This window comes from Heteronotia binoei, chromosome 11 (genome assembly GCF_032191835.1).
Source record: "Heteronotia binoei isolate CCM8104 ecotype False Entrance Well chromosome 11, APGP_CSIRO_Hbin_v1, whole genome shotgun sequence".
Taxonomy (NCBI): domain Eukaryota; kingdom Metazoa; phylum Chordata; class Lepidosauria; order Squamata; family Gekkonidae; genus Heteronotia; species Heteronotia binoei.
This window is the reverse complement of record NC_083233.1, coordinates 61,724,955-61,752,425: the sequence shown is the minus strand read 5'-3', so window position 1 is coordinate 61,752,425 and position 27,471 is coordinate 61,724,955. Positions and strand designations below refer to the sequence as shown.

General features: G+C 45.8%; 1 protein-coding gene across 3 annotated transcripts in view; it reads right to left on the bottom strand.

Annotated features, from left to right (window-relative positions):
• Window positions 1–4,805: 4,805 nt before the first annotated feature.
• Window positions 4,806–27,471, bottom strand: part of LOC132579265 (thyroid adenoma-associated protein homolog) — a 41,456-nt gene continuing 18,790 nt past the window's right edge. For 2 of the 3 annotated variants that reach the window (XM_060249516.1, XM_060249518.1), the window contains 15 exons: window positions 25,972–26,157; window positions 23,575–23,720; window positions 22,266–22,409; window positions 21,704–21,808; window positions 20,492–20,692; window positions 19,182–19,332; window positions 16,710–16,956; window positions 15,496–15,732; window positions 14,488–14,713; window positions 13,766–13,972; window positions 12,517–12,749; window positions 11,187–11,363; window positions 9,800–10,075; window positions 8,189–8,394; window positions 4,806–6,491 (listed from right to left, as the gene is read on the bottom strand). In XM_060249516.1, coding sequence (XP_060105499.1) covers window positions 6,253–6,491; window positions 8,189–8,394; window positions 9,800–10,075; window positions 11,187–11,363; window positions 12,517–12,749; window positions 13,766–13,972; window positions 14,488–14,713; window positions 15,496–15,732; window positions 16,710–16,956; window positions 19,182–19,332; window positions 20,492–20,692; window positions 21,704–21,808; window positions 22,266–22,409; window positions 23,575–23,720; window positions 25,972–26,157 — 2,981 coding nt within the window. In that variant the 3' untranslated portion in view covers window positions 4,806–6,252. The remainder of the gene's footprint in view (window positions 6,492–8,188; window positions 8,395–9,799; window positions 10,076–11,186; window positions 11,364–12,516; window positions 12,750–13,765; window positions 13,973–14,487; window positions 14,714–15,495; window positions 15,733–16,709; window positions 16,957–19,181; window positions 19,333–20,491; window positions 20,693–21,703; window positions 21,809–22,265; window positions 22,410–23,574; window positions 23,721–25,971; window positions 26,158–27,471) is intronic. The other variant, XM_060249517.1, reaches the window with a different exon arrangement.

Below are 27,471 nucleotides of genomic sequence, written 5' to 3'. Positions count from 1 at the left end.
GCCTTTGATGCAATTATGTTGGAAATTAATTTGACACACCGAGCCTTCCGTGGCTCGGCCTTGCTAAGCTTCCACTCACTGCAAAGCCTGATTGGTGCATCTCAATGGCTGCAGCTGGATCAGCAGCAGAGGACCTGTCCGTGTTCCTCTTACTTCCCGAGCAAATTCCCAATGCCTGTATCCCAATGGCGGGCATGTTGTCCCCCTTAATGTCACGCCAGCTCCTTCCTAAGCACAGATGTGCTTTCGTGACTGTTGGAAAGGAAATTTTAGATGCCCAGGATGGAGGTGGGGAAGAAAGAAGCAGCTTTTATTAAAAACACATCATCAACATCTGTGTATTTTAAAACCATGTTTATATAGCTGTATTCCTGCTCACTAGGAGGGAATGTGAGTAAAACGTGGAATTTGCTGCCAGATGTAGTGACAGCCACAGAAATAAACAGCTTTAAAAGGGGATTAGATAGATTCATGGAGGATGGGTCTATCAGTGGCTACAAGTCACGATGACTGTGGGGAACCTTCACATTCAGAGGGACTAAGCCTCTGAATCCCAGAGCCAGGAGGTTACATCAGGGGAAGGCCTCAGCCTCTATGCCCTGTTGTTGGCCACCCAGAGGAACTGGTTGGCCACTGTGTGAGACAGGATGCTGGACTAGATGGACTGTTGGTCTGACCCAGCAGGGTTCTTATATTATAATGGAAACTAGCCATAGATGGAAGCGTTTGCAGGGGAGAATTAGCCAATAATAAGCAATCCTTTCTCTTGACAACCTCTTTGGAATGTGGCCCCGCTGCCTCACATACTCATTATCTGTCTAACTCAGGCAGCTTCCACAATGAAGACAGTTGGTTTCTGACACCAACCTTGAGTCCAATTGAAACCAGTCTATGGCACATCCCCTGATATCTAGTTCTGCCTACAAACATTTCAGTGTGATGAAATGATTGAGAAGAATAGCTAATGGATTTGTAGATTTTTCAAGCCCCCAAAGCCTTCTAGAAGGGAAGCATTTCAAGATTGCACTCCAAGGGCAGCAAGAAGATGACAAAACAAATATCCTTGGGGCTACCACAGAGGAGGCCCTGTCCTCCATCACTCAATAGCTACCATGAATGGGTAAATGATGCGGGACTTCTGAAGATTATCTGGATGATCCAACTACAAGACAGCTGGAGGTCTTTAGGGTGAAACATCCAAAGAAATTCTGAAATAAAAGCACACTTCAAATTTACTCCATTTAATACATCACAAGTAATCTTCATTATAAAAAGTAAAAGTAAAGGTAGTCCCCAGTGCAAGCACCGGTCGTTTCCAACTCTGGGGTGACATTGCTTTCATGACGTTTTCATGGCAGACTTTTTTATGGGGTGGTTTGCCATTGCCTTCCCCAGTCATCTACACTTTCCCCCCAGCAAGCTGGATACTCATTTTACTGACCTCGGAAGGATGGAAGGCTGAGTCAACCTCAACCTGGCTACCTGAAAACCCAGCTTCTGGTGGGATCGAACTCAGGTTGTGAGCAGAGTTTAGGATTGCAGTACTGCAGCTTTACCACTCTGTGCCACAGGGCTCTTCAATCTTCATTATATCTGACAGTAAATACTTGACCCTCCACCAACATCAAACTGAGGAACAGGGGGTGGAATGGCAGTCCTCATCCCAAGACTGTTTTCCCTTCCAGGGGATCCCTGCACCAAACATGACTAGCCTTGACAGCATTGGCCTGGCTTGGAGCTTTGAGGAGAGGGTGGGAGTCCTGCTGGCATGGCCATTTGCCCAGCTCACCAGCAGACTCCCTTCTGAGGCTATTAGAGGCAGTGGCTGAGTGGAGTGTTGATTTTGGGTTACTTGGGGGTCTTGGAGAGCCAGTTTGGTGTGGTGAAGTGCATGGACTCTAATTTGGGAGAATGAGGTTTGATTCCCCACTTCTCCATATGCACCTGCTGAGTGACCTTAGGTCAGCCACGTTCTCTCAGAGCTGTACTCTCAAGAGGAGTTCTCAAAAGAACTCTCCTAGTCCCACCTGATGGCCACAGGAATAAACAGCTTTAAAAAGGGGATTAGATAGATTCATGAAGGAATCTGTTGCAGGGAGAGGAAAGGAAAGAGTGTGTAAACCTCAGGATGGCTCACTTACCTACCACCAGGGGAAGGGCCTTCTCAGTTGTGGCCCCTATCTTTTGGAATGCACTGACAGACTTTAATTTCCACAGGACATGCAAGACTGAATTGTTAGTTGGCCTTTCAAGGGAAACCATGTGTTTGGGCCATTTTAATAGTGGTTTAATATGGTGATAGCTACATATTTTAATAATATAATGTTAATATTTTATATTTGTTCCTTTTATGTTGTTTTTTTTACCTTATTGGTTTTAATGTTGTAAGTTGCCACGAGACCCTTTAGGTGAGCAGCAACTAAAAAAGTCGAATAAATAAAATCAAGTGGATAAATTATGCTTGTCATGAAAGCAGCAAAACCAGGCTGCCCCCACAACTGGGGGTTCTCCCTACACAGAGGATGCCCCCGGCCTGCAGAAAAGCATAATTTTGTACTCTTCTAGTAAAACTCAAGACCAAACGAGAAATTGTTGCTTTGCCATCTGAAGAATTTAAACCAAGATAAAAAGAGTTTTAGTATGATGAGTAAAGTTTTGGAGAATATTCCGTACATATCTGAAGTGTCACTGGATAAAATCTCAATTAAAATTTGTGGCAAATTCAGAGGTTTCTGCATGAACAAAACACGGGAGGGATTTCCTGGGGAGCAAAATGAATTTCAGTCAGATGAAATTCCTCAAGATGGGCGATCCACATTCCTTGTAGGAAGTTATTTGATCTGTTTGTGGTGTATTAGTGCCCTCAGAGGGATAAAAGAAACACTGCAATTTTTTGTACATTCTTCATTCATAAAGCAATATGAGGCACTTTATGGAAATTAGAAAATAAAACAAGCACTACTTTCAGATTTAGAGTTTAAAACAACATAAGAAAATGAGTGAATATTTGTTAAGCTACTAAAATGTACTTACTGCTGCTGTTGGGTTTTGTACTACTGACTGATGGCCAGTAACCCTATTGGTATTTTATTGATGGGAATTTATGTTTGGAGACTTTCTCTTGCTGGCTGGGAACTTTTTTTGTGTTTTAAAATGGGATTCCCCCCCAGATCAGTAGGAGGAAGAGAAAAGCCCTTGGCCCTTTAAAGGGACAGAAACAGTGAGAAGGGGCTGAACGTTTTTAGCTAGCATTTGCAGACACCAGGAGAGTGGCCTAGAGGGAAGCAGTGAAAAGTGCCTTCAAGTTGCAGCCATTTTATGTGACCCTATAGATTTTTCAAGGAAAGAGATGTTCAGAGGTAGTTTTTGCCATTGTCTTCCTCCCCATAGCAATCCTGGGCTTCCTTGGTAGTCTCCCATCCACGTAGAAACTAGGGTTGACTTTGCTTGCTTTCTGAGATCTAATGAAACCAGGTTAGCCTGGGTCATCCAAGTCAGGGCCTAGAGTAGGGATAGTCAAACTTGCTTGTGTAAGAGCCACACAGAATAAATGTGTTTGAGTCACAAGACATGAACGTCAGATGCTTGAGAATCACAAGACATGAACATCAGATGTTTTGAAAACCGCAAGACATGAACATCAGATGTTTTGAGAGCGGAAGGAAGGAATATAGATGGGGGAGGGAGAAGTGGAAAGAAAGCAATGTTGACTTTAAATTCTCCAAGCTGCTGGCTGGCTTGTCTAGGAGAAGTCATTTAAAGAGAGAAATCCCTTCTCCAACTGGCCAACAGGGTGGTGAGGGCTTCAAGAGCCACACAATATGTGTGGAGCTGCAGTTTGGCCACCCCTGGCCTAGAGGGAGAGGACAGCACAAATTACTCTGTAAGGATCTGGCTGTCCATTGAAAGGAGCCTATATTTGCTTGGATTGAACTTGTTTGCAAATAAAACGGCGTGACACCAGAAGCATCCAAAGCATGCTCTCTCTCTCTCATAACCTGCCTATTTACTCCTGAGCATCTGGGAATGGCTTATAACCATTCTAAATAAAAAATTATCAGAAAGCAATGCAATCCATTTAACCATACGGGCCCACAATAAACCCAGGAGCAACTGAAGACAGGCAATTATCAACAAAGGGCTGGATAAACCATGTTTTCACTTGCTGCCTAAAAGGCAGCAGTATTTATGCCAGGCAAATGGGTATGCAGACTTCCCATAAGTGAAATTCCACAATGGAGAAGGCCTGGTCTGTAATATTAACTATCCGGCTCATTTCTGAAAGGTGGGGGAACACAGATTATTTGTGAATAAAAGCTTTACAACTGTGTTAATTTGTATATGAGAGCAGGTGGGTTTTCTCCAAACACGACTGCAGTTTTTGCTCTTCCCTTCTTTCCCACTGTATCATATGATGAGAGCTGGTATATTACAGATGGTGAATTATGTATCAGGGAGTCCCTGGTGTGAATCTCCTTCCATTAATCTACAAGGTGACCTGTGGCAATCCCCTCTCTCCGCCTCAGTCTTCCTATCTCTAATATGGGGATAATCAGATCAGCCTACATTACAGGGTTGTCATCCTGTTACACAATACTGAACGTGAAGTGCTTTAAAAATAGGTGAAAACGCTCTTCACCCTTTGCGAACAATAATGTGGCTCAATTGGGAACCTTGGCAGCTGCGGAGTAAACATGCCCTGATGCAAGCCTGGTGGAAGAAAAATGGCCTGTTCTTAAGACGGAGAACAAAATCAGAACCTGCTAAAACAAGGCCCAGGAATACAGCTTAAACACATCCATAACTTTGAGGGAACCACTTTATTAAAATTAGAAAACCCACGATCTGTTCTGCCTCCCTGCATGATCCATGAGCTCCGTACAATTGAAGCAAAAAACTGAAGGATTAAAACCAACATGATTAAAATTCATCCTGAACAAGATGCTCAACGCTTTTCTTTCAGCCTGATGGATCCACCAGGCTGGTCTTCACCTGTAGATGCTCCTCCTGAACCCTTCCCCCAAATCGCAGATCAATACACGCCATGTTGAGGGGGCCGAATACAAAATATAAAGCTTCCTCACTTTTATCTTGACCTTCCTCACTTTTTGTTTTCTAACTTTTTTTTATTCTACTCCCCCTGGATTCCAGGTTAATCAGGAGAACATTGCTAATGTTAATTTCCAAACTGAAGCATGTCCAGCTTGCCACAGTTCTCGACTCATTCACATCTTTCCCTCCTTTCTTCATGTGCCCCTAAGCACGGATAAAAGACTGTTTGCAATCTTGATGTACACGTAGATCAAAATTCTTTTTGTGCAGTGTTTCACTGCTCCTATGCACTGGAAAGATGCCACACACATGTACACTTAACTGCATCCAGTTTTTTTTGCTGAGGCATCTTACAGATGTGTCCTTGCAAACACTGATAAAACAGCAGAAAAACAATGCTATATCTTGATTGTGTGGGTGTAATGTTTCATCAATCTGCAGGAAAGAGGACATGTGTGATTTCAATGAGACACTCCCCTGGATGCAATTACACTTACATCAAGATAGAAAGATTTTATCAATGTATTTGTGCAAGTTGCTAATAGGGGTGTCGGTGTTGGGGATGCAAATAAGATGAAGAAATCTCTCTCCCAAAATACTAGAACTCGAGAGCATCCAATGAAACTGATGGGCAGTAGGTTCAGGACAGACAAAAGGAAACACTGCTTTACACAGTGTGATTAAAATGTGGAATATGCTGCCGGAGGATGCAGTGATGGCCAGAGGAATAAATGGCTTTAAAAGGGGCTTTCAGGGCTCTTCTTATGCATGGAAAAACTGTGGCAAACTGCCCATGCACACACACTCTACACAATTCAGAAATGAAAAATGGAATTGCAGAGAATTTCTAATGCAGGTTCCACTTTGGAAACAAAACTACATCGTTCAGAATTCCAAAACAAAACAGGGAGAAATTTGGAACAAAGTTCAGAACCACCTGCAATAAGTAATGTAGAATGTGAAACCACAAGCAACCCTAGGTTGCCAGGTCTGCTGCCATTTGTAATTGCTATATACCAGTTACAAATGTTACGTATATATTTGTATCAGCTTCCCACAGCAGTAGGTCTAGACCAGAAGATGCGATGCGTTTATCTCCAAACAGAGATGCTACCTGTTGCCCAGCTCTGTGATCTCCATCACGGTGAAAAGTTCTCAGTGATTTACTGAAACACAGTCAAGATATCCCTGTCTTCCCATTCATATCTCCAAGTTGACTGTTGGTACCATCCCATGCTGAACAAGCACCTTCTGTGCAGCTGAAACCACATCTTTCAGCTCTTGGGAGCTGTAGTCAATTTCTTCAGTGCTGGCTTGCTGTCTCCTTTCTAGCATCTCCAGCATATGGACCACAAGGACTGCCTTGACAAGCAGTGCCGTGACTGCAACATGCACCTTCGGACATCCTAGAGCCTTCAGGTGCAAGGAAGTGTTGCCATCTGTAACAAGAGAGACAAATCAAGCACTCATGCACTCAAGTTAGCAATGGGCATAGAGGAGAGTGTCTGGACTTGCCTGCCATAGAATGGATACCTATCTAAAGGAAAGACTGTGACTCGCTTAACTTTATTTGATTTATATCAGGAGTAGAGCATCTGCTTGGTATGCAGAAGGTCCCAGGTTCAATCCCCAGCATCTCCAGGGAGAAGGATCAGAGCATAAGTGATGACTTCAACGGGAGACCCTGGAGAACTGCTGCCAGTCAGAGCAGACAATGCTGACTCTGACAGACCGGTGGGTCTCATTCAGTATCAGACAGCTTCATGTAATTATAGTTCAACAACACAGCACACCTTTTACACGACAAAGACCCCTACTGCAAACCCTGGCATCTCCAAAGGATCTCAAAGTAAGGAACTCCAGTAAGAGGGCTGCGGAAGACTCCTGAACAGCTTGGCCAAACTGTGGCTTGGGAGCCACATGTTGCTCTTTCACACGTATTGTGTGGCTCTTGAAGCCCCCACTGTCCTATTGGCTGGCTTGGAGAACGCATTTCTCTCTTTAAATCACTTCTCCAGGCCAAGTCAGCCGGCAGCTTGGACTATGCATTTAAAGTTAAAGTTGCTTTCTTTCCATCTCCCCTCCCTCCTCTCAAACATCTGACATTTATTCTATGTGGCTCTTACATGAAGCAAGTTCAGCCATCCGTGGTCTAGAGGGACCAATCCTGTGACTCAGGTTAGGCAGAATCAGCATGTTTCTCACTTCTTTACTGGAGGATTTGCAATGCATAGTGAGGTGGGGGGAGAAGCAGGGGAGGGTCATCTGGGGTCACAATCTAGCTAACAAACTGGTGCACAATTTACAACAGTGTGTCAAGAGTCTATTGTGCACTGGGGCATTCCTGTTCAGCCAAGTCCCAATCATTATTGAGAGCCAGTTTGGTGTAGTGGTTAAGTGTGGAGAACTGGGTTTGATTCCCCACTCCTCCACTTGCAGCTGCTGGAATGGCCTTGGCTTAGCCACAGCTCTTGCAAGAGTTCTCCTTGAAAGGGCAGCTTCTGGGAAAGTTCTCTCAGCCCCACTCACCTCACAGGGTGTCTGCTGTGGAGGAAGAAGATAGAGGAGATTGAAAGCTGCTCTGAGACTCTGATTCAGAGAGAAGGGTGGGTTATAGATCTACAGTCTTCTTCTCATAATATAGACAAGATACCAACTCTCCAGCAAGGGCTGGGGGGGAGCACAGGTGGGAAAAGGAACAGCAGCTCAATTTGTTCCTTGGGTGAAGGAAGAGGAGGGCAAGGAGGTTTGGATTTATACCCCACCCCTCACTTGCAATCTCAGAGCGGCTTACAACCTTCTGCCCTGAGAGAGCTCTGAAAGAACTGCTCTTGAGAGAACAGCTCTGACAGATTTGTGACTGACCCAAGATCACCCAACTGGCTGCATGTGAAGAAGCGGGGAATCAAATCTGGTTCTTCAACTTAGAGTCCACCTCTCTTAACCACTGCACCAAACCGGCCCTCCAAGTGCTTTTGGGTGAATGGTGTCTCTCTCTTTCTCTGGGGATCTGATGCAGGGTGTGAGCCTGGTGCCTTGAAGGAGTAAAATCATCTCAAGACTCTGCCTCTGGCTTCCCTGCTGTTCTGGAAGGGAACAGTGAGCACGTGGAGGTGGGGTGCAAACTGTCACACACCTTGGCTCCACCATGCTGTGCAGTGTCGTAAGCTGGTTAAGAGCCCAGGGCCGGTGGCTTTCAGCCAGGACTGAAATGACTCCCAAAGCCTGGGAGAAGCAGCTGCTTGGTTGAACAACCGGAAGAGGAAAGGAAACAACATTCGGCAAAGGACAGCTGGCTCTGCATAAACATTTGGCTCATCTTCTTTATACAGGCTCACGGCCCTGAAAGAGAGAAAAGGCAGATATTAAAAAAAACCCCATTATATTTAGCAGCTTTGTTCCTCTGGTGGTTTGAAGCTCAGGCTGTCTATTAGGTAGGGCTTCACTGCCGGTTCTGCCAACACAGTCAGAAAAGAAGTACTTTTCTCCCTTTCTCACAATACAAGAACTTGTGGCCATTCAATGAAATTGCTGAGCAGTCGGGTTAGAACTGATAAAAGGAAGTGCTTCTTCACCCAAAGGGTGATTAACATGTGGAATTCACTGCCACAGGAGGTGGTGGGGCGGCTGCAAGCTTCAAGAAGGGATTGGATAAGCATATGGAGCAGAGGTCCATCAGTGACTATTAGCCACAGTGTATCGTTGGAACTCTCTGGGGCAGTGATGCTCTGTATTCTGGGTGCTTGGGGGAGGCACAGTGGGAGGGCTTCTGATGGCACTTGCTTTTTTTTGGCCACTGTGCGACACAGAGTGTTGGACTGGATGGGCCACTGGTCTGATCCAACATGGCTTCTCTTATGTTCTTATGAATGCCTTTGCAAAGGGCCAACTACACTTTTAGAAGTATTAAAAAAACCCTCTGCTTTTAAGGAGAAAGTTTCAAAATGTGCATCAAAATGTTCCGGAATTAAAGTAAAGTGTGCCAATTAAGGCACAGCTGACTCCCATGAAGTCCAACCTCACTGGTTTTCAAGGCAAGAGGCGAACAGAGGTGCTTTGCCACTGCCCTCCTCTGTACAGCAACCCCATTCTTCCTTGGTGGCCTCCCAGCCAAGCACGGACTGCAGCCAACCCTGCTGACCTCCCAAGCTCAGATGAGATCAGGCTGGTCTGGGCTATTAGGGCTGCTACGATTAATGAATTAACCAATGGAAAAAACAAATAATCTGTGGCATCCCTAGGAAAGACGAAGTTAAACATCTGTGCTGATTCTGCAGCAGCAACTGCCATCCCCTCTTTGCCCACTGCCATTCGGCATCTGCAGGGCTTTTTTTTGTAGAAAAAGTCCAGCAGGAACTCATTTGCATATTAAGCCACACCCCCTGATACCAAGCCAGCTGGAACTGCATTCCTGCTAAAAAAAAAAAGCCCTGGGCATCTGCAAGAAGATGATGATATTGGATTTATATCCTGCCCTCCACTCCAAAGAGTCTCAGAGTGGCTCACAATCTCCTTTACCTTCCTCCCCCACAACAGACACCCTGTGAGGTGGGTGGGGCTGAGAGGGCTCTCACAGCAGCTGCCCTTTCAAGGACAACCTCTGCCAGAGCTATGGCTGACCCAAGGCCATGCTAGCAGGTGCAAGTGGAGGAGTGGGGAATCAAACCCTGTTCTCCCAGATAAGAGTCTGCACACATAACCACTGCACCAAACTGGCTCTCTTGTTTATCCTTAGTCTCTTGCTCACCCCTTGTCCTCCAGCTCCGTCAAGGCCTCGTTGAGATCGGTGGTGGGGAGATGATGCACCAAAGACGCAAAGGTTTCTGGGCAGTGCCAGAATTTTTCCAGCAGCAGATGGAGCAGATCGACCAGGCCCTTGTTGCTATGAAGCAAAGCACAGCTGCCTGGAGAGGGAACCCCCGATGGAGCCTGCCGCTGCACGACGAGGCTGGCAAAGATAGAGGCTTCCAGCCGCACTTCCTGGTCCTCATCTTGGAGCAGGGAAATGGCTGTGTCTATCAGGCTGGGGAGGCAAGGAATGAGAGCAAGGTTTGGTTAGCTGGTGCTGGACAGCAGGGCCTCAAATGGGTTCTAAGGCTGCCCACATGTCCTGTGGTTTTGAGCGTTTCAGCAGGCAAAAGTGCTGGACTTAACAGAACTGTTCATATTCCAAGCAGCGGGGAGCTTGAGTAAAACTTTCTCCCTCCCTTTTTTGGTAGTTTTTGTATTGCATGTGTGTGTGTGTGTCAGTGTCTGTGTGCAAGCCTGGAAGTCATGGCAACTTCTGGCGACCCCTACTGGGGCATGGAGGACATTCAAAGAAGTGGCTTGAGGCACTGGTATTCCAAGAAGGTCCCTGGTATCCCAAGGAGGTCTCCCTTCCAAACACTTGCCAGGGTCAGCCCTGCTTGATCAGGCTATCCAGGTCAGGGCAGCTTATGTGAAATTTTCATTCTCAAGCTCAGTTCTTATCTGTAAAATGGGAATAAGGGTCACTTTTCTCCTTGAATTGTAGTAAGGTAAGAAAAGCTAGTTATTTGCTCTGAGGGTTGTTGCATTTGGTTCTAATTCAGCAGACCCTCCTAGAGAATACAAAGATTTGTTGGCCAAAAAAAAAGAAGACGATTGGCATCATCCAGATTTCAATGCTGTCAGCCAGGTTGGCTGAACTAATTCCTGTGAGTTCCCATACTGAGGACACGATCAGTGATCACATTGCGGGTGTGATGATGCCTCATCCAATCTGATTCGGCCATCTCCTGATGTTACTAATTAAGCCCAGAGTGAGCAGCCCATACAGGTCACATGGATGGGTCTAACCAATCAGGGATCCCTAACAAAACTAACATTTTGTAGACCTTTCACCAGGATTCACAAACTGCTGGGGAAAAAAAGATTATAAACACAAATTTATCCTGTGCTTAAGGAAAAGCTTCCAACTTCCTGCAAAATGCATCCATATTGAGATCCTGGCAATATTTGCATTAATTTAAATAAGGCAGTCAGCTAATTGAGTGGAAGTGTTTTGCTCACCTAACAGTTCTAAGAGATAAATGACAAGGATCCTCAAAGGAACCCCAGATCTCCTAACCACCACCACCACCACCACCACTAGCAGCAGGCCAGCAACATACCGGACTGCCATGGCACAAAGAGTCTGGTCAGCATCTTCTTGGGCTCTCCAAACCAAGCCCGCTCCTGCTATGTGCAGTGACTTTGCCGCAGCCCTCCTGAGCACTTCTGAAGAAAGGGGCTTGCTGCATCTTTCTATGACAACACACCACCGTTCCAATAAAGTAAAATCCTCAAAACTGTCAAAAAAAGGACATAAGAACATAAGAGAAGCCATGTTGGATAAGGCCAGTGGCCCATCCAGTCCGACACTCTGTGTCACATAGTAGCCCCCCCCAAAAATCTATATCTATATATATATACACACTGTGGCTAACAGCCACTGATGGACCTCTGCTCCATATTTTTATCTAACCCCCTCTTGAAGCTGGCTATGCTTATAGCCGCCACCACCTCCTGTGGCAGTGAATTCCACATGTTAATCACCCTTTGGGTGAAGAAGTACTTTCTTTTATCCGCTTTAACCCGACTGCTCAGCACAGGTTGTTTGTTACAAGCATGAGCTTGGTAAATGACAGAGCTTGCACATCCCTTTGTGTGGTGTGTGGAGACAGCAGACAAAACCTCTTCAACTCACTGCAATGTGTCATGATGCCAAATGCAAATAGATTATCAAACTGAGGTTTCTCTGAACCAGGGCTTTTTTTGTAGTAGGAACTTCTTTGCACATTAGGCCACACCCTCCTGATGTAGCCAATCCTCCTGCAGCTTGCAGTAGACCCTGTACTAAGAGCCCTCTAAGCTCTTGGAGGATTGGCTACATCAGGGGTGTGTGGCCTAATATACAAAGGAGTTCCTGCTACAAAAAAAAAGCCCTGCTCTGAACCAGGATGAAATGGTGGTTAAGAATCCCAGTTAGCATACTGGAAGAAGTGAGCAGTTAATCACAAAAGCTCATGCCCTACCCAAATTTTGCTAGTCTTTATGGTGCTACAGGACTCTTGAATATATATGTCACTGGGAGTAGAAAAGAGTAAGTTCTGTCAAGTTGCAATTGACTTGTAATGAGCCCAGCAAGGGGCTTTCAAGGCAAGTGACTAAGCAGAGGGGGTTTGCAATTGGCTTCTTCTGCAGAGCCTTCCTTGGTGGTCTCCCATCCAAGTACTGACCCCGATTAGCTTTCAAGATCTGTTGAGATCAGGCTATGTTATGCCACCTCCCCTTCCATAATCCCAGGTACTAGGAAAGGAACACCACCACCACCCTTGATATCTGGTTGGATCCAGTCTCATGTCTCACAAGGGAAAGGGGGAGGGAGTGTGCATGTTGGACCATTGAATAGTTTTGTGCCTGCCTGTTTGAACACAGCCAAATGGATGGCAATCGACTTACCTTTCAGTCAGGAGTAAAGCTAGAATGCACAGTGCATGACCTTGGAGGTCTGGACTGAGCTCACCGCTTTCCACCATCGATAGCAGGATTTCACTGCTCTCTGTACATGCGGGACTCAGTGGCTTGTGGGAAACAGGCGGACGCTGATGGCTGTTGAGATGCACAAAAGCCTCCAGATACAGCTTCAGAAACACAGGGTCCATCCTTCCTTTCAGCACTTCCCTCAGCTTCTTCTGATGCACAGGAAGGAAAAACATTTTTAGAGGAAGCAAAAGGTTGAAAAAAAAAATGCCCCCCACCCAAACTGCTTCTCTATTCATTCTTGGCTGGAGCTTCACTAAAGAAAAAACCACCATCCTCCTGCCCATGCGATACTTTAAACCTGCACGTTTTATAGGCAAGTGGTGGGACTTAAGTTCAGCATCTGGATCTGAGCAATGGGCTCTGGCCAGGAGTTCTAAGGTTTGAAGAAATTCCAAGGAAATGATATGCCAGATTCAGGTTTGCTCACAAGGGTATTTGTAATAAAGCATCAGACTTGCAGAAAACACAGGCTAAGCTCCCACCCACCGGGCCTTGAGACGTGCACACACAGAGCAAGCATGGCAGAATCCAAGACCAGATGCATGACTTAAACTAGGCATCTTATACCCTAAATGCTGGCTACTGGTTAAATAATAATTAATGAAGCTATCCCAAACATTTGTATGAGCCAGGCCATCTTGTACCTGGCGTCTAGTGTTGGGGGGGAAAGAAACAAGTCAGTCTCTGAAGAGAAGAGTTGCTAACAAGCTTGAGAAAGTTCTCTTTTCTCTTTTTTGGGGCGTGGTGGTGAAATTTTTTTGTGCGTACCTGGAAGTCATGGCAACCTCTGGTGATTGACCCCCCCACTGGGGAGCCTTGGAGGATATTCAGGGAGCTGGCTGAATAAGGCCTGCCTCCGCCTCCCAACTTCTGGTATTCCAAGGAGGACTCCCATCCAAGTACTTGCCAGAGTTGGCCCTGCTTAGATCCTGAGATCTGGCTTGCTTGGGCTACCCAGATCAGGCGAGAGAAAGTTCTCTTGAGAGCAGCTAAGCACCATCCACTCACAGGACTCAGGGCAACTCAGCAGCAGCGGGGGAAAAAGATGGAGTCACCCATGTCAAACAATCTGCCACTAGCACATCTGTTTCACTCTTCAGCGTGACCAGCCTTACAAGGCACAAATAGGGCTGAGATTGTTCCTGTGGTTTAAGTCAGGTCTCACCCATAGCATTAGCTGCAGCTCTTGGTTAAGCACTTGGCTTCTTCCCTCCTCCGTTTCGATTGTCCAAGTCAGGATGGCTCCTTGCAAGTCCACATGGCCGCTCTGCAGGAGTGAGCAAACTTCACGGACTCTCTCTGGACTGCCCAGCCTTGCTGCCTCGCTACAGAGAAAGCGGACAGCAAACTGGCGGAATGTAACTGCGCCGACCTGGAACAGGACCGAAAAAAGCTAGTGAGGCACAGGGTTGTGCACCTTTCGGTACCAACAAAACCAAAAAAAGACTGCAAAGATAAACCTGAAAAACAGCACTTAAGTCTTGCATCTAAAGAACATGATTCAAATGAAACAGATTTGCCTATTGCTATCTCATTTTTATTTTACTCCAACGAATGCAAAATGGTGTACGTGGGTTCCCTATGTCTCTTTTTGATTCTCGGAGTTACTCAGTGAAGTAATTAGGGTGGAAGAGAATAAATGACCTAAAGTCACTCAGAGAGTTTGCATCAGAACAGAAATCTGAATCTGGATCTCCACAGTCTTAAAACTAAAACTTCACTCCCCCCTCCGGCATTCATGGGGGTCTTCAAAATCTCACCACCCTTTTTCCTTACAACTCCTGACCTACATTCTTCTTGGATGCCACTTTTGGTCAGAGTAAGGAGTTCTGTGCGTCAATTCCATGAATCATATCTGACCACACTGTACTAGGCCAAGTTGAATACCTGAATATGAGATGAGCCAGCCTTCCCTGCTGGCTTAGAGGGATCCAGTTCACCCCTCACAGCTTCCCAAACTCTCTGTGCAAAGTGAGAGGGACTGGCTCCAACCAGAAGAGAGACAATCTGGAGGTAGGCCAACCGGATCAGGGGACACTGCTGCACAGAAGTGACCAACCAGATATGATCTTCCAACCGGCAAGTGATGGAGAGCAGCATGTTGGGAGACAGGCTGGAACAAAGGGAGGGAAAGTATGTTAAGCAGGGCACAAACTAAGTCCGTCATCATTATCCAAGCTTAAGCATCCTTAGTGTGCCCGTTCTGGTTCACTTTTTATGCAAGCAGTGGGCTAAATACTTTTTACAAGGCCACTACTTTGGAAGGCTGCAAAGAAATTCTCCACTCCGATGTCACCCAGAATCATGTTACTGGGTAAACCAACATGACACACTAGCACACAGCTCCTCTTCCTGTAAAATGGGGATATTGCCCATAGCCTACCTGTCAGAGCTGTTGTAAGGATTACAGTGATAATGCCAGAGAAGCATTTGATACCCTTTGCAAATGGGTAATTATTATTATTAGAAATTGTTGTTATTATTTTGCAGAGAAAGAGGACATTGTGATGAGTGCAAATTGTGATGAGTGCAATTTCCCCCCACGAGTCCCTGTGCGAGCACCAGTCATTTCCGACTCTGGGGTGACGTTGCTTTCACAATGTTTTCACGGCAGGCTTTTTACGGGGTGGTTTGCCATTGCCTTCCCCGGTCCTCTACACTTTCCCCCCAGCAAGCTGGGTACTCATTTTACCGACCTCAGAAGGATGGAAGGCTGAGTTGACCTGGAGCTGGCTACCTGAACCCAGCTTCCACTGGGATCAAACTCAGCTCGTGAGCAAAGCTTAGGACTGCAGTACGGAGGGGAGAAGAAAAAGCTTGTGTACAGAGGACTGGAAATGCAAAAAACCAACCCCCCCCAAAAATAAAACAAACCCCCCCACAAAAAACACTCACCAATTGACCTGCAATGCCTGTGCCAGCACAGCTTCAATCTGCAGCAGGCGTCCATGCAATGCATTCTGGGAGAACGCATCACTGGGCTGTGGCAAATCCAGGGCCAGTCGCAAGAGGAGGGTCCCGTATTCCGCTGCAGGTGCAAGAGGCACCAGGGCTTGGGCTGCCATCGCCCGTGCAGCATAAATGGGATTTCCTGCAAGCTGAATCAAGGGCTCCAGGAAGCAACTGGAACTGCTGCAGAAAGAGCGATGAATAAGAAAGTAAAGCAACATCTAAATTTGGATTCTGGAGAATCCTAAGGTAGGGCTCCTTCGTCAAACACAGAGCACAGCTGTTTCCTGCAAGAAGCATACTACAGGCGGATGAAATGCACACATATGACTGCTTCTGGGAATCAATCTAGGTCAGGGGTGGCCAAACTGTGGCTCAGGAGCCACATGTGGCTCTTTCACACATATTGTGTGGCTCTTGAAGCCTGCATCACCCTGTTGGCTAGCTTGGAGAAGGCATTTCTCCCTTTAAATCACTTCTCCAAGCCAAGCCAGCGGCTAGGAGAATGCATTTAAAGTTGCTTTCTTTCCACCTCTCCCACTTCCCATTTATTTTCCTTCTTTCCTTCCTTGTGGCTCTCAAACATCTGACATTCATGTCTTGAGGCTCTCAAACATCTGATGTTTATTCTTTGTGGCTCTTAAATTAAGCAAGTTTGGCCACCCCTGATGGTTGTTCTGGTGTCCCCCACAAGTACTGTAGCTGTCTGAGGTGTGGTGTAGTGGTCATAGTGTCAGACTAGGATCTGGAAGACCTGGGCTCGAATCCCCACTCTGCCATGGAAGCTTGTTGGGTGGTCTTGGGCCAGATACTCTCTCCCAACCTAACACACCTCAGGGTGTTGGAATGGTAAAATGGAGAAGGGGTGAATGAGGTACATCACCCTGAATTCCTTGGACAAAGGGTAGGATAAAAATGCACCAAAGAAATCCCTATAAGGGAAAAAGAACTGGAAGGGGGAGGGGGTCTTGTTCCAATGAGAATTATCAGGTCATCTTCCTTGGTAGACTAGAAACCAGCGAAGGCATTTTGTGAAAGGAAAAAACCCCAGCAGAGAATAAGACAGGGCTGACTGTCTTATCTTCCTCACCCCTTCATGTCACTGTCTCAGCCCTGAAAGACAGGAAAGCCTGGCAGTGTTCTCTGCTTTAGCTTCTTACCCGTTGGGACCATCTGTACTAGGCTGGAGTTTGGCCAGAAAGGTGAGGACGGCGTAAAGGGAGGGGTAGAGGTGAAACTTCCCTCCCTGGGGTTCTCCTGATGCCACCGCAGCCAAGGAGAGCTCTTCAAGCAGGACAGACTTCAGCTGAGGGTAGTGGCTGAAAATCGCCTCAGGGCTCACCCCATTGTGGCCATGGCTGTTGTCCCGACTCTGCTTTTGGCCCAGCAGGCGAACTGTTAAAGCACCTGAGAAAGAAACCAGTAGTGGTGGGGAGTGAGATACAGAGTCAGACACAGACTTTTCAAGGTTTGGAAGACCACAGCTTACTCCCTCAGTCATATTTGTGTCTTCTTGTTCTCCTCACGTTGGCATACAAGGTTCTCCTTTCCTCATTTTATCCTCGCAACAAGCCAGGGCCTATCATGAGGGAGGGGCAGGGGGGGTCAGGCCTCTCATTTACTAAAGGCCTCAAATGTAGAGTTTTGACTATCTCCAAAAGTCACAAAGACACATAGACAGAACTGAAAGGAAGAGATGTTCATCATACAACTTTAAACTTGTGGCCCCAATACCAGGCCACATCGCCTGTAGCGCACACTATGAATTCACATCCTCCTCTTTTGGCAGTGGCAGTGAAGCCAGGAGCCATGTCAGGGCCTGGCAGTGGAGGAGGAGGCTGGGAGCCATGCTGGGCATGGCACGCCCTCCCCTCCCCCCAATCACCAGGGCCTCAAAAAATGAAAGTGGCCCAGGCCCCTCACAACCTCTAAGAGGCCCTGCAACAACAGTATGAGGTAGGATAGGTGGAGAGAGACAGACACCAGCCCATGGTGGTCCAGTGAACTTCATGGCTAGTTGAGAGAGATCTGCAACTGAGAACGAAGTGAAAGTGGCTGGCTGGCCACCCACTAAGAAAGGCTGCAGCTGAACTGGGGTCTTCCTGGACCATGGCCTGTTCTTTTATCCACTGAACTACATCAGATTGTTTCTTTATCTGTTTACGTCCGACCCTCATTAGGGCCACCATTTCATTTAAATAATGAAAGGAACTGTCTCAAGTTAGATTGGTAATGCGCTTGTTCTCCTCACCATCTCTGACGAGACCCTCTGAAAACACAGCAGGCTAATGGCTATGTACCGTCTAGGAGAAAAATTCCTGTTCACAGCCCACTGGGTCATGGGGAAGGATGCCCCAACATACTGAACTGCAACTACACAGGGATGTGAAAATGTGTCCCCATCCATCATGGCAGTAGCTGCAACTGAGACAGGAACAGGCAGAAACAACACTCTTCTAGTCAGCTATGACTTCATAGCCCCCCCCCAAAGGTTCCATCACACCATTTGTGTTCTGAGCAGGCACTTGGGTGGGCTTCTCTTCTCCATTTTGAAGCCCAAAGGCTGACCATCCAAAACATCCAGAAGGTACTGTTAAGAGCCAGGAGTCTGCCTTTGCACTAACTTTTACTAACTAGCACTAGCAAAGCATGACAAAATAGTGATTGCAAGCTTCACCAGACTGGATGTTAAGAAACACTATACCCCAAAGAAAGTGCCCCATCCTCCATAGTTTCCAAAGGTCTAAAGTCAAACTGGAGAATCTCTGCAGTAGAAACTGAAGGGGGGATTTTTGCAAGTCCAGCAGAACCAGTGCACTGTACAGCGTCCAGCAAACCCAGTGCCTTCTGCTCACAGTATTAACAAAGGTTTGCTACTATACTACTCTTAAATATATTCTGTCACCAAAGAGGATACAAATGAGAAGGTCTTGAGACCAAAAAGTGAAAATAATGGTGGTGGTGGAGGGAGAAATGGAAAAAAATGGGTGAAGGGAGATAAATGAATGAGGAACACGTGGAGAAAAGGGAGAGAAATCAAGAAAGGGAAAGGTTGTTTTTTGCTGTAACACCCTAACTAATACTTTGTAAGATCTGGCTGATGAAAGGAAAGGGAGAGAGAGAGAGAGGCTAGACTGTTGGAGAAAATTACCTGCAAGCTGGCAATTACTGTAGCTGCAATCTGTTAAGCAAGTTTGCTTCAGTCTCAGAAAAAGGGAAGTCTAGTTGATCCTAGAGTGCTTTTTACTATTATCAGACTTCCCTGCACCCCTAGTGGCTGCAGCCAAAACGGCATTTTTTAAATATAAAGAGGAAAGATGTTTCATGGGATGCAGCATGACGCTGGCTTCAAGAGCCTTCCTCCAGCTGCACTTGGGGCAGAGGGTATCTCCTGCCCTGCCCTTGGTACACCACTAGTGACAGCAAGCTAAACAAGTTCCTTTTTTAAAGCTCCACTCCCTTCCCTCCAATGGGTAGAGAATCCAGATGGCTGCTCCATCTGCAGTCACTCACTGAGTCAGGAAAAATGGAGCTTTTGTTCTCTCCCACTCAGAGGGCAATAAACACAACCAGCAGCGCCCATTGTCTGGAGACTACCCCTGCCCCAGAGGCAATGGGAAGGAGGCACTTACCAAAAAGCTGGATGGCAGCGTTTCTCATCCCCCAGCTAGGCGAGTCAAGTGCTTTGAGGACCAGAATCACCATGGGTGTAATGTACTGACGTAAGGCTGTTCCAAGACCAGAACCACGGACCAGGGTTTGCAGCACATGTACTGCTGAAACCTAAAGAGAAAAGCCCAGAAGGAGACAAATTATTTTCTATATTATGTGATCCACCTTGAACCTTGGTAAGAAAGGTGGGCTAGAAATAAAGCAAATCAATAAAAATTCCGAACAAGGGTTCTCTCTTTTTACAGTCCTAACCAATGACTGCAAAAAAAAAAAAAAAAGTCTGCACTTGGGGATGAAACTCCAAGGAGAGCCACACATCTGGAAGAACTGGACCACTGGAGTAGTCCTGGGTCTCCAACCAGAGTACTGGTGTCAGCTCTGCTTCTGGATCAGTCCAGAAATTACATAGAAGGACTACATAGAAGTCAATGACATAGAAGGGGGAGGGCTTGCTGTCTTAACCCTGCAGAAGCTAGCCCTTTGAACGTTCTATCATGTAATGCATTGTTTGTGAGGTGTCTGGAACTCCCCTACTTTGGTATCTATTGTGATTTTTGAAACTGTTATAATACTCTTGAACTCTACTCTTGAAAAAGAGTAGATGAACTCTACTCTTGAAAAAGGTAGAGGTACTGAAACAGGCGTAAATAACCATCAGGTCCTGTTGAGAGAAGATATACCTTGACTGTGGATGTGATTCACTACATTGTATACATATCTTCTTTGGCTCATGAGGAGACATATCCTGACTGTGGAAGTGATTCACTGGTTTATATATACATCTTTTCTGGTTTATTGATTGGCTTATGTCTTTGCCTGTCAGCTAGATTCTATGATGTGTGTTATTCTTACCATGCTGTAATTCTATGTAATTTCTGGCAATTTCTGCATTCACAATACATGTTATATTGCTTTTTTGTTTCTGGAGTTTTATTTTTATTGTTGTTGGGAAGTTTTGTAAAGTTGGTCTCTTTCTGTTTTTTGCTATGTAAACAATGCAAATGGCATGCTGGATTGCTTTAACAGAAGAACAACAGCAAATAGGCCCATTGTTCTCTGGACTAGTTAGACCTTATTCGGAGTACTGAATCAAATCCTGCACTTTAAGGCACAGACCAGTGGTAGTCATGACAGCTATGGCTGACCCAAGGCCATTCCAGCAGCTGCAAGCGGAGGAGTGGGGAATCAAACCCGGTTCTCCCAGATAAGCGTCCGCACACTTAACCACTACACCAAACCAACAAACACCACAACAGCTCTGCTTCTTTACCTGAGGCAAGTCCAGGGTCTGGTTCCAGTCTTGGGAAAGAGGTGTGTCAGCTAAGGTTAGCAAAGTCTGACAGCAGTGTGCCAGCAGAGGGCGGGACTTGGCAGAGTCTTCCCCAACCAGAATGCATAAGAAGAGCATGGGGAAACCAGCTGCCCGGCGAGTCACAGAACTGCTCCTGGGACTGCTGAGCAACACCAAGCCCTGGAGAAACGGAAGCCAAGAAGACAAGTTGGCAGCAGATGAACCACTAAGCATCTGCGTTGCTCTAGATGGAATCAGACCACTGGTATCCATGCAAACTATGTGTTGCATAACTAAGCACATTCTCTACCACTGAGCGAGAGCCCTTCCCTTTGTTAAATACCGTGGGCAGATCTTACGGAATGAAAAAGTTAAGACTGAGGTAGCCGTGGCTGGGGTATAGCCATGACTCAGCACTAGAGCAACTGTTTTGTATGCAAGAGGTCTAAGGTTCAGTCCCCAGCATCTCCAGTTAAAAAGATCATGTAGTAGGTGATACAAGACCCACTACGGAGTAGAGAATAATATTCTGAGGGACCAAAGGTCTGATTCAGTATAAAGCAGTTTTATACATTCCCAGGTTTATGTATGACTTCTGTTTCTCAATTTGTCAGTAAGTTGATTGTCAGCTCAATTGCCAGTTTTGCTACTGATTTTATGCTTCAGCTGACTGTTCACCATATATATGTATTAAAACAGCATCTACATTCATTCACATCAAAGGTCTTCTTTCACCATCTCAACGTACTTGACATAAAACCAGGGAATTCTAGCAGCAGCTCCTTTGCATATTAGGCCACGCACTCCTGATGTAGCCAATCCTCCAAGAGCTTACAAGGCTCTTTTTTTTTAAAGCTCCTGGAGGATTGGCTACAGCAGGGGAGTGTGGCCTAATATGCAAAGGAGCTCTTGCTAGAACTTTACCCCTGCATAAAACTGCAAAATTGCTCCGTTGATCAGTGTTGAGGATAGCACTAACTAACGTGGCCTTTCCAGCTCCTGATTTTTCTTGATTCAAACTCTAACATGCTGGGAATGTAGAGAATTCCACCCCACCACCCCCGAGCACTCATGACAGAATAAGTTATGTTTGCATTTAAATGTACTGATGACATTTTCAAGCCATCTCTTCTGTTCTTAAAATGTGACTTCAATAGAAGACTGCATATTTACCAACCGTCAAGATCTTACCTGTGTCAGTATTGCCTTTGGCACATCTTGAAGCTCTGGGTCAGGGTGGCTCAGCAACGTGGCACAGAACTTGGTGAATCCCAGACTGCAGCCCTCCACAGCTCCCTAGGGTAATATTGGGATCCGTGAGCATTGCCAGTGAATCAGGTTGCTCACACCACAGTAGATAATGACATAGATGCATTTATCCACATAGAAGTTCATCCTTCAATCTGCAAAACTTCCCCATGGATTGAGATATCTAGGACTGTGTTCGTGACAGCATGAACACCAGTCAATATATACTTTCCACCTCCAGCTTCTGGCAGAATATTTCCATGCCTCATAAACTACCACTGCTGGGATTCTGAGAGTGTTGTATAGAGTTTCCCCAAATAAAAAAATATTAATAGTTTGACCTGAAGATGTTAACTGCTCTATGGAATATCTGAACTCAGGTGTATGGCAGGTCTTAGCATCAGCCAAAGAGACAGCTCCATGCTTTTGCCAGAGCTGAACCTCAGTTGAGGAGGTCCAAGGGTTGTCTGATATAAACTCTTAACCAGTAACAGTTTGGTCTTACCCAGTGTCGGCACTTCAGTAAGATCTCCTGGAACACCTCAGAGGCCATCTTTACCGCTGGAAGTGGCAGGAGAGGTCCTGATCCCACAGGTGGTGCAAGAGGCAAAATTTTCTCTGCCAGGCCTCCCAAGAGCAATCCAATTTCCTATGAGAGAAAAGTCTAATGTAAAATGCAGCTGCTTTCAGCTCGGAGCTGGGCCTAATGTTACATTACCCTCAAAATTTACACTGCAGGGTTAATCTGTAAGGCACTTCCTAATACCGATCCCCGTTTCTGAGCGTTATGATAAATTCCAGTTCTATTTCGAAGAATAATCACAAGGCTTAGGGCCTGAGACAGACAGATACAAAGCTATAAATTATTTTGTGAAAAAGATTACATTTTCTTTTGTCTCTTTGCCTCCATTCAGACATCACAACAAACTGTGGTTTGATTCTACCCAAGTGACATCTGAACACAGATTGTCCAACACCCTCCAGATTTGGGCAAGGGACCATGGCTCAGTGATGGAATATCTGGTTCACATTAAGAAGACCTCTGGTTCACTCCCTGGCATAGCCTGTTAAAAAAAACCAGGTAACAGGTGATCCAAATGACCTCCACCTGAGACTCCAGAGAGCTGCTGCCAGTCAGAGTAGATGATACTGACCTTGATAGACTCACTATAAGGCAGGTTCACATAGCAATGAAATGCCATTTCAAAACTGGTCTTACGGCTGAGCTGTTAATCACAGTAGTAGCTTGTGGTTTCGTGGAATGCATGGATTCACAGTTAATACAATTTCTTAACTAGCAGTGTCCCCTATGGCCGCCTGTCTGTTAAAATGGCCAGAGAGGGAGGGTGTTCAGCTTATTGGGAGACAGAAGAGAGCCAAGAAGCAGCTAAACGAAGCAAATATTTACAGGGCAATCCTAAACACACCCATTGAGTTCAGTGGATTTAGAAGGGAACAACTTTGCTTAGAATCAGCCCCAGTGTGAAACAGAATGCTGGGCAAGGTGGACCCGCAGCCCACCTTCCCCATCCATTCAGATCCAGCATGGCTATTCTTACTTTTTATGTCATTCTATGAGGTCTCTCATTGGCTGGCATGAATAGCCAGTGAAAGTGAAATCCCCTATGAATGACTTTCTACCTGACAAAACCCCAGCTGGTCTCCTCTGTTCTACAGCATGTCTGAGAAAGGCACCCACAGCAATAGAAGCGTGCAAGCATTCTGTCTGCTGCACCCATTCTGGTAGGGGGAGAAAATATTCAATTGGACTCTTCTCATGCATCATCAATAGGGCTTAGGTGAAAAACGCTCACTTTCACGGAGACCCAGCAGCAGGTCAGGATGAGACTGTGGTCCTCTGACAGCAGGATGGAATCCTCATCTTTCTGAGCCGGGCCCTTCCCGAGCCGGATGAGAGAGCCGATCGCATTCCCCATGTCAGCAAATGAAGGCGCAGCAGCTGCAGAAAAACCAAGCTGGAGTCAGAGACCTAAGTTACAAAACGCATCTACTTGATTTATATCCTGTCTTTCTCTTTCTCTCCAGCAGGGACCCAAAGCAGCTGACATCAGTCTTCTGTCCTCCATTTTATCTTCACAACAACCCTGTGAGGTACGTAAGGCTGAGAGTGTGTGACTGGCCCATGGTCACCCTGTGAGCTTCCATGGCAGAATGAGGATTCGAGCCTGGGTCTTCCACTCTAACCACTACACCGGGGTGGCCAAACCTGCTTAACATGAGAGCCACATAAAATAAACATCAGATGTTTGAGAGCCGCGAGAAAGGAGGGAGGGAGGCTAATAGATGGAGAAGGGGGAGGGAGAGGTGGAAAGTAAGCAACTTTAACTTTAAATGCATTCTTCAAGCCACCGGCTGGCTTGGCTTGGAGAAGTGATTTAAAGAGACAAATGCCTTCTCCAAGCCTGCCGATGCGGCAGTGGGGGCTTCGATAGCCATACAATGTGTGTGAAAGAGCCACAGTTTGGCCACCCCTGCACTACACCCTGCTGCACATACAGATCAGGGCAGGGTGGGGCTTCGATGGAGGTCCATGCATCAAAAGGGTACCTTTTTTTAGGTAGCTGCCTAAGGGCAGCTGTGTTTTAGTTAATCCATTAGCTTGATAGGTCTTTTAAATTTTTAAACTGCTCCACAATGTGTCCCAGATTAACTAAGCCAAGAGAGAAAGAGAATCCAATTGGTGTGGGAAGCAAATTATTTCTTCCAATGCACTCTGAGCAATTAGCTCTCTGTCAGGGGGATGCAAAATAGCTTTCTGAACTTGCTGCAGAAGGAAGCGCTGCCAGCTAATTCCTGCAACCATTGCTCACGAGCAACGCCATGCAATAAATAACTTGTCTCCTGCAATGGTAAGGATTCTGTCCCCTCCCCCTCCCCAATTAACTGGGCAGATTTTTAAAAATCTCATTCCTTCCTGTGCTTCTGAAATGTTCCTAATGGCATCTCATGTGTGCACCAACTAAAAAGAATATTTTCTTTAGAACTGTTTAAATCAAATTTTTTAAGGAAAAGAAAATCTGTGAATTCTGCCTTGTTGATTCATTATGCATGCCCTATCTCAGAAGAAGCCTTCTGACCTTCAAAATAATTATTTTCCAAAGCTTGCTGCCTACTTTAAAAGACACCATGAATTAAACCAACCCAATCACGAGTGGCTGAATCGATGGGCTGACTGACAGTGCCATCCTAAGCAGAGTAATCCTCTTCTATGTTCACTGAGACCAGTGGGCCTAGGAGAGCATTACCTGGCTTAGGACTGCAGTTTAAGCACTGAAGACCTGTGAGAAATTAAAGCAAAAGGGAACAAATGCACATAAAGATGACAGCAAGTGGAAGCATTTTTTGTTGTTGATTCTGGCCCCATACTGCTTCAGCTTATCCCAATTTCCACACACATTTTTGTGCCTTTAGGCTTTGCTTCTTTGCACACACCCCACCCCCGGTTTTCTCCTTTCTTTTTTTTTGACCACTTTTACCCTGGAAGCTGATTTTGAGACAGTTTTTTTCCTGGTGTATAGGGCTTGTGTCCATTTTCTCCCATTCCCACCCACCTCCAGCTCACTTTTCAGTTATTGGACTGTCTTGGTCAAAACCCCTTCCCCCACTCTGAAGACGTGGCTGCTTTTTAATATTGTTAACGGCACTCAAAATATTGATATATCAATATAACGTTCTCATGATAGTTAAAGCAGGCTCTCTGAATTCCCAGCTTTCACTAAAAAATTAAAAAGGCGCTAGCCCCTTCTCTAGTGGAGAGGTGCCTTTTTTCCTTCTATATCTGCAACATGAGAGGACTGAGACTTACTTTTTTCTAATGAAAACTGGGAATTCAGAGGATCTTTCATTACAATGGTATAAGGATACATCAATATTTTAGTGCCAGCTTTTAAAAAGCGAAGCCATGCTACTGCTATATTGATATAAGCATGCACAAAAAATAAAAGGGAGGGGGATGTCACCCATGATGACAGCACCCTCCCTGAGAAATTATTTAAAGCATATGTGGAAGAAAATACACTCACTCCACAACCGTAAAAATGCAGAGGGAAGGCTGAAGTGTGGAAGGACCATGCCCAAACCCATTCCAGTGTTCATGGATGGACTGTACAAAAAATCAGGAGCATGTGGAAAAGCTGAGCATGTGGAAAAGACCTGAGTAAGTTGATCCTTGGAGCCTGGTCTGATCTTACCTTCCTGGCCACAGCTGGATGTCTGTCTGCCCTGCAGCGTCCCCAGAAGCAAGTGGACAGCATCTCTCAGGCTCTCCACCAAGTGGTTAAGAAAAACCTGCCAGTGTTGTACAAGCAGCGCTTTTGACATTGAGGCGGCCACCTCCGGTACCTCCAGCAGACATTGCCTGAGAGCCAAAACTACTCCTGCACAGACAGAATACTCCAGTTAGCATTCAGCCTTGGGGAGGGCAGCTCTTCTCTCTGTACACCATCTTTGAACAACTGGGGCCACCCAAAACCACAGAAGTGAGCTTGTATTCTACAGGCAAGGGATGTATGTCCTCTGCGTAAATGTTGAGATGGAAAGCAGCAGTTGCTATTAAGAATCGCAGCCTGGTTAAGCAAATACTGGGAGTATTTTGTTTTGGACAAAATTACACATAATTTAGAAGGGAGGCATCCTCCACATCGAAGGTCAACTATTTCAGCAAAGTGATCCCCTTTTCTGGAATTTTGGTTCAACTGCACATAATATACTGGTCTAGCATTAATTTGTTTTTAATTTGATTTTGCACTGCTTGTACTTGTTCATTTGGATGTTTATTAGTGGCCAGCTGGATCATAATTTTGATTATTATTTTTTTGACTGTGATTCTGATTGTTAATCTGTTAATTGAAATAAACTTGTTTTTATATTAAAAAAAAAGAATCACAGCCTTCATCTTTTGAACGGGTTTAGGCTACACCCAGTAGGATACAGGAATAAGTCTCAAGCTAGTGCACTCTCCCTAACCAAGCACAGAGGAGTCAAAGTGAATTCCCCACCAATTTTTTCTCCCCCCAGCAGACGGATCACATACAATGAACCTCTGTGCACAGACATTAATGCATGTAAGGCCTCAGCCGAGGACCCACAAATCTACACAACAGCAGCAATTGCTCCTCCTTCCTCTATTGCACACCCTTTGCCCTCACAATGGACTTTTGCAGAAGATACAAGCCATTATCTGAAGCTATCAACTTGTATAAAAGCTTAGTGGGAAAGGGAAAGAAACTCCCTATTCCTCTCCTTCTCCATTCCTCTGCTTTAAGCAGGATGGAAAGAAAAGGAAACTCTTTCTCCACATTGCAGGGGAGAAGTTGGAACAGTTTCTATCCTAAGGGCCAAGGGTCCCCAAGCATTTAAGGCTGCAGGTACCTCTGGAATTCTGACACAGGGTGGGAGGCACAAAATGGCTGCCACAAAATGGCTGCTCTAGGAGACAGAGTCAGGTACAAATGTTAGAAAGCACGGCTATGAATAACTCTTCTGGTAACTCTTTCACATTTAAGGCAGAAGCTCTGCTTGACAGGATTCCTTTTCATCTGTGCATCCAATCAGAAGCCCCACTGGGCACAAGTCCCACTTAGCCTTGTCCACTTTTTAATGCCAGGAAAAGTATTGTCAGGTGCTGTGACACCCATGGGCACCATGTCGGGTCCCACTGTTGTTGCCCATGGAGACCCAGGCTCATTGTC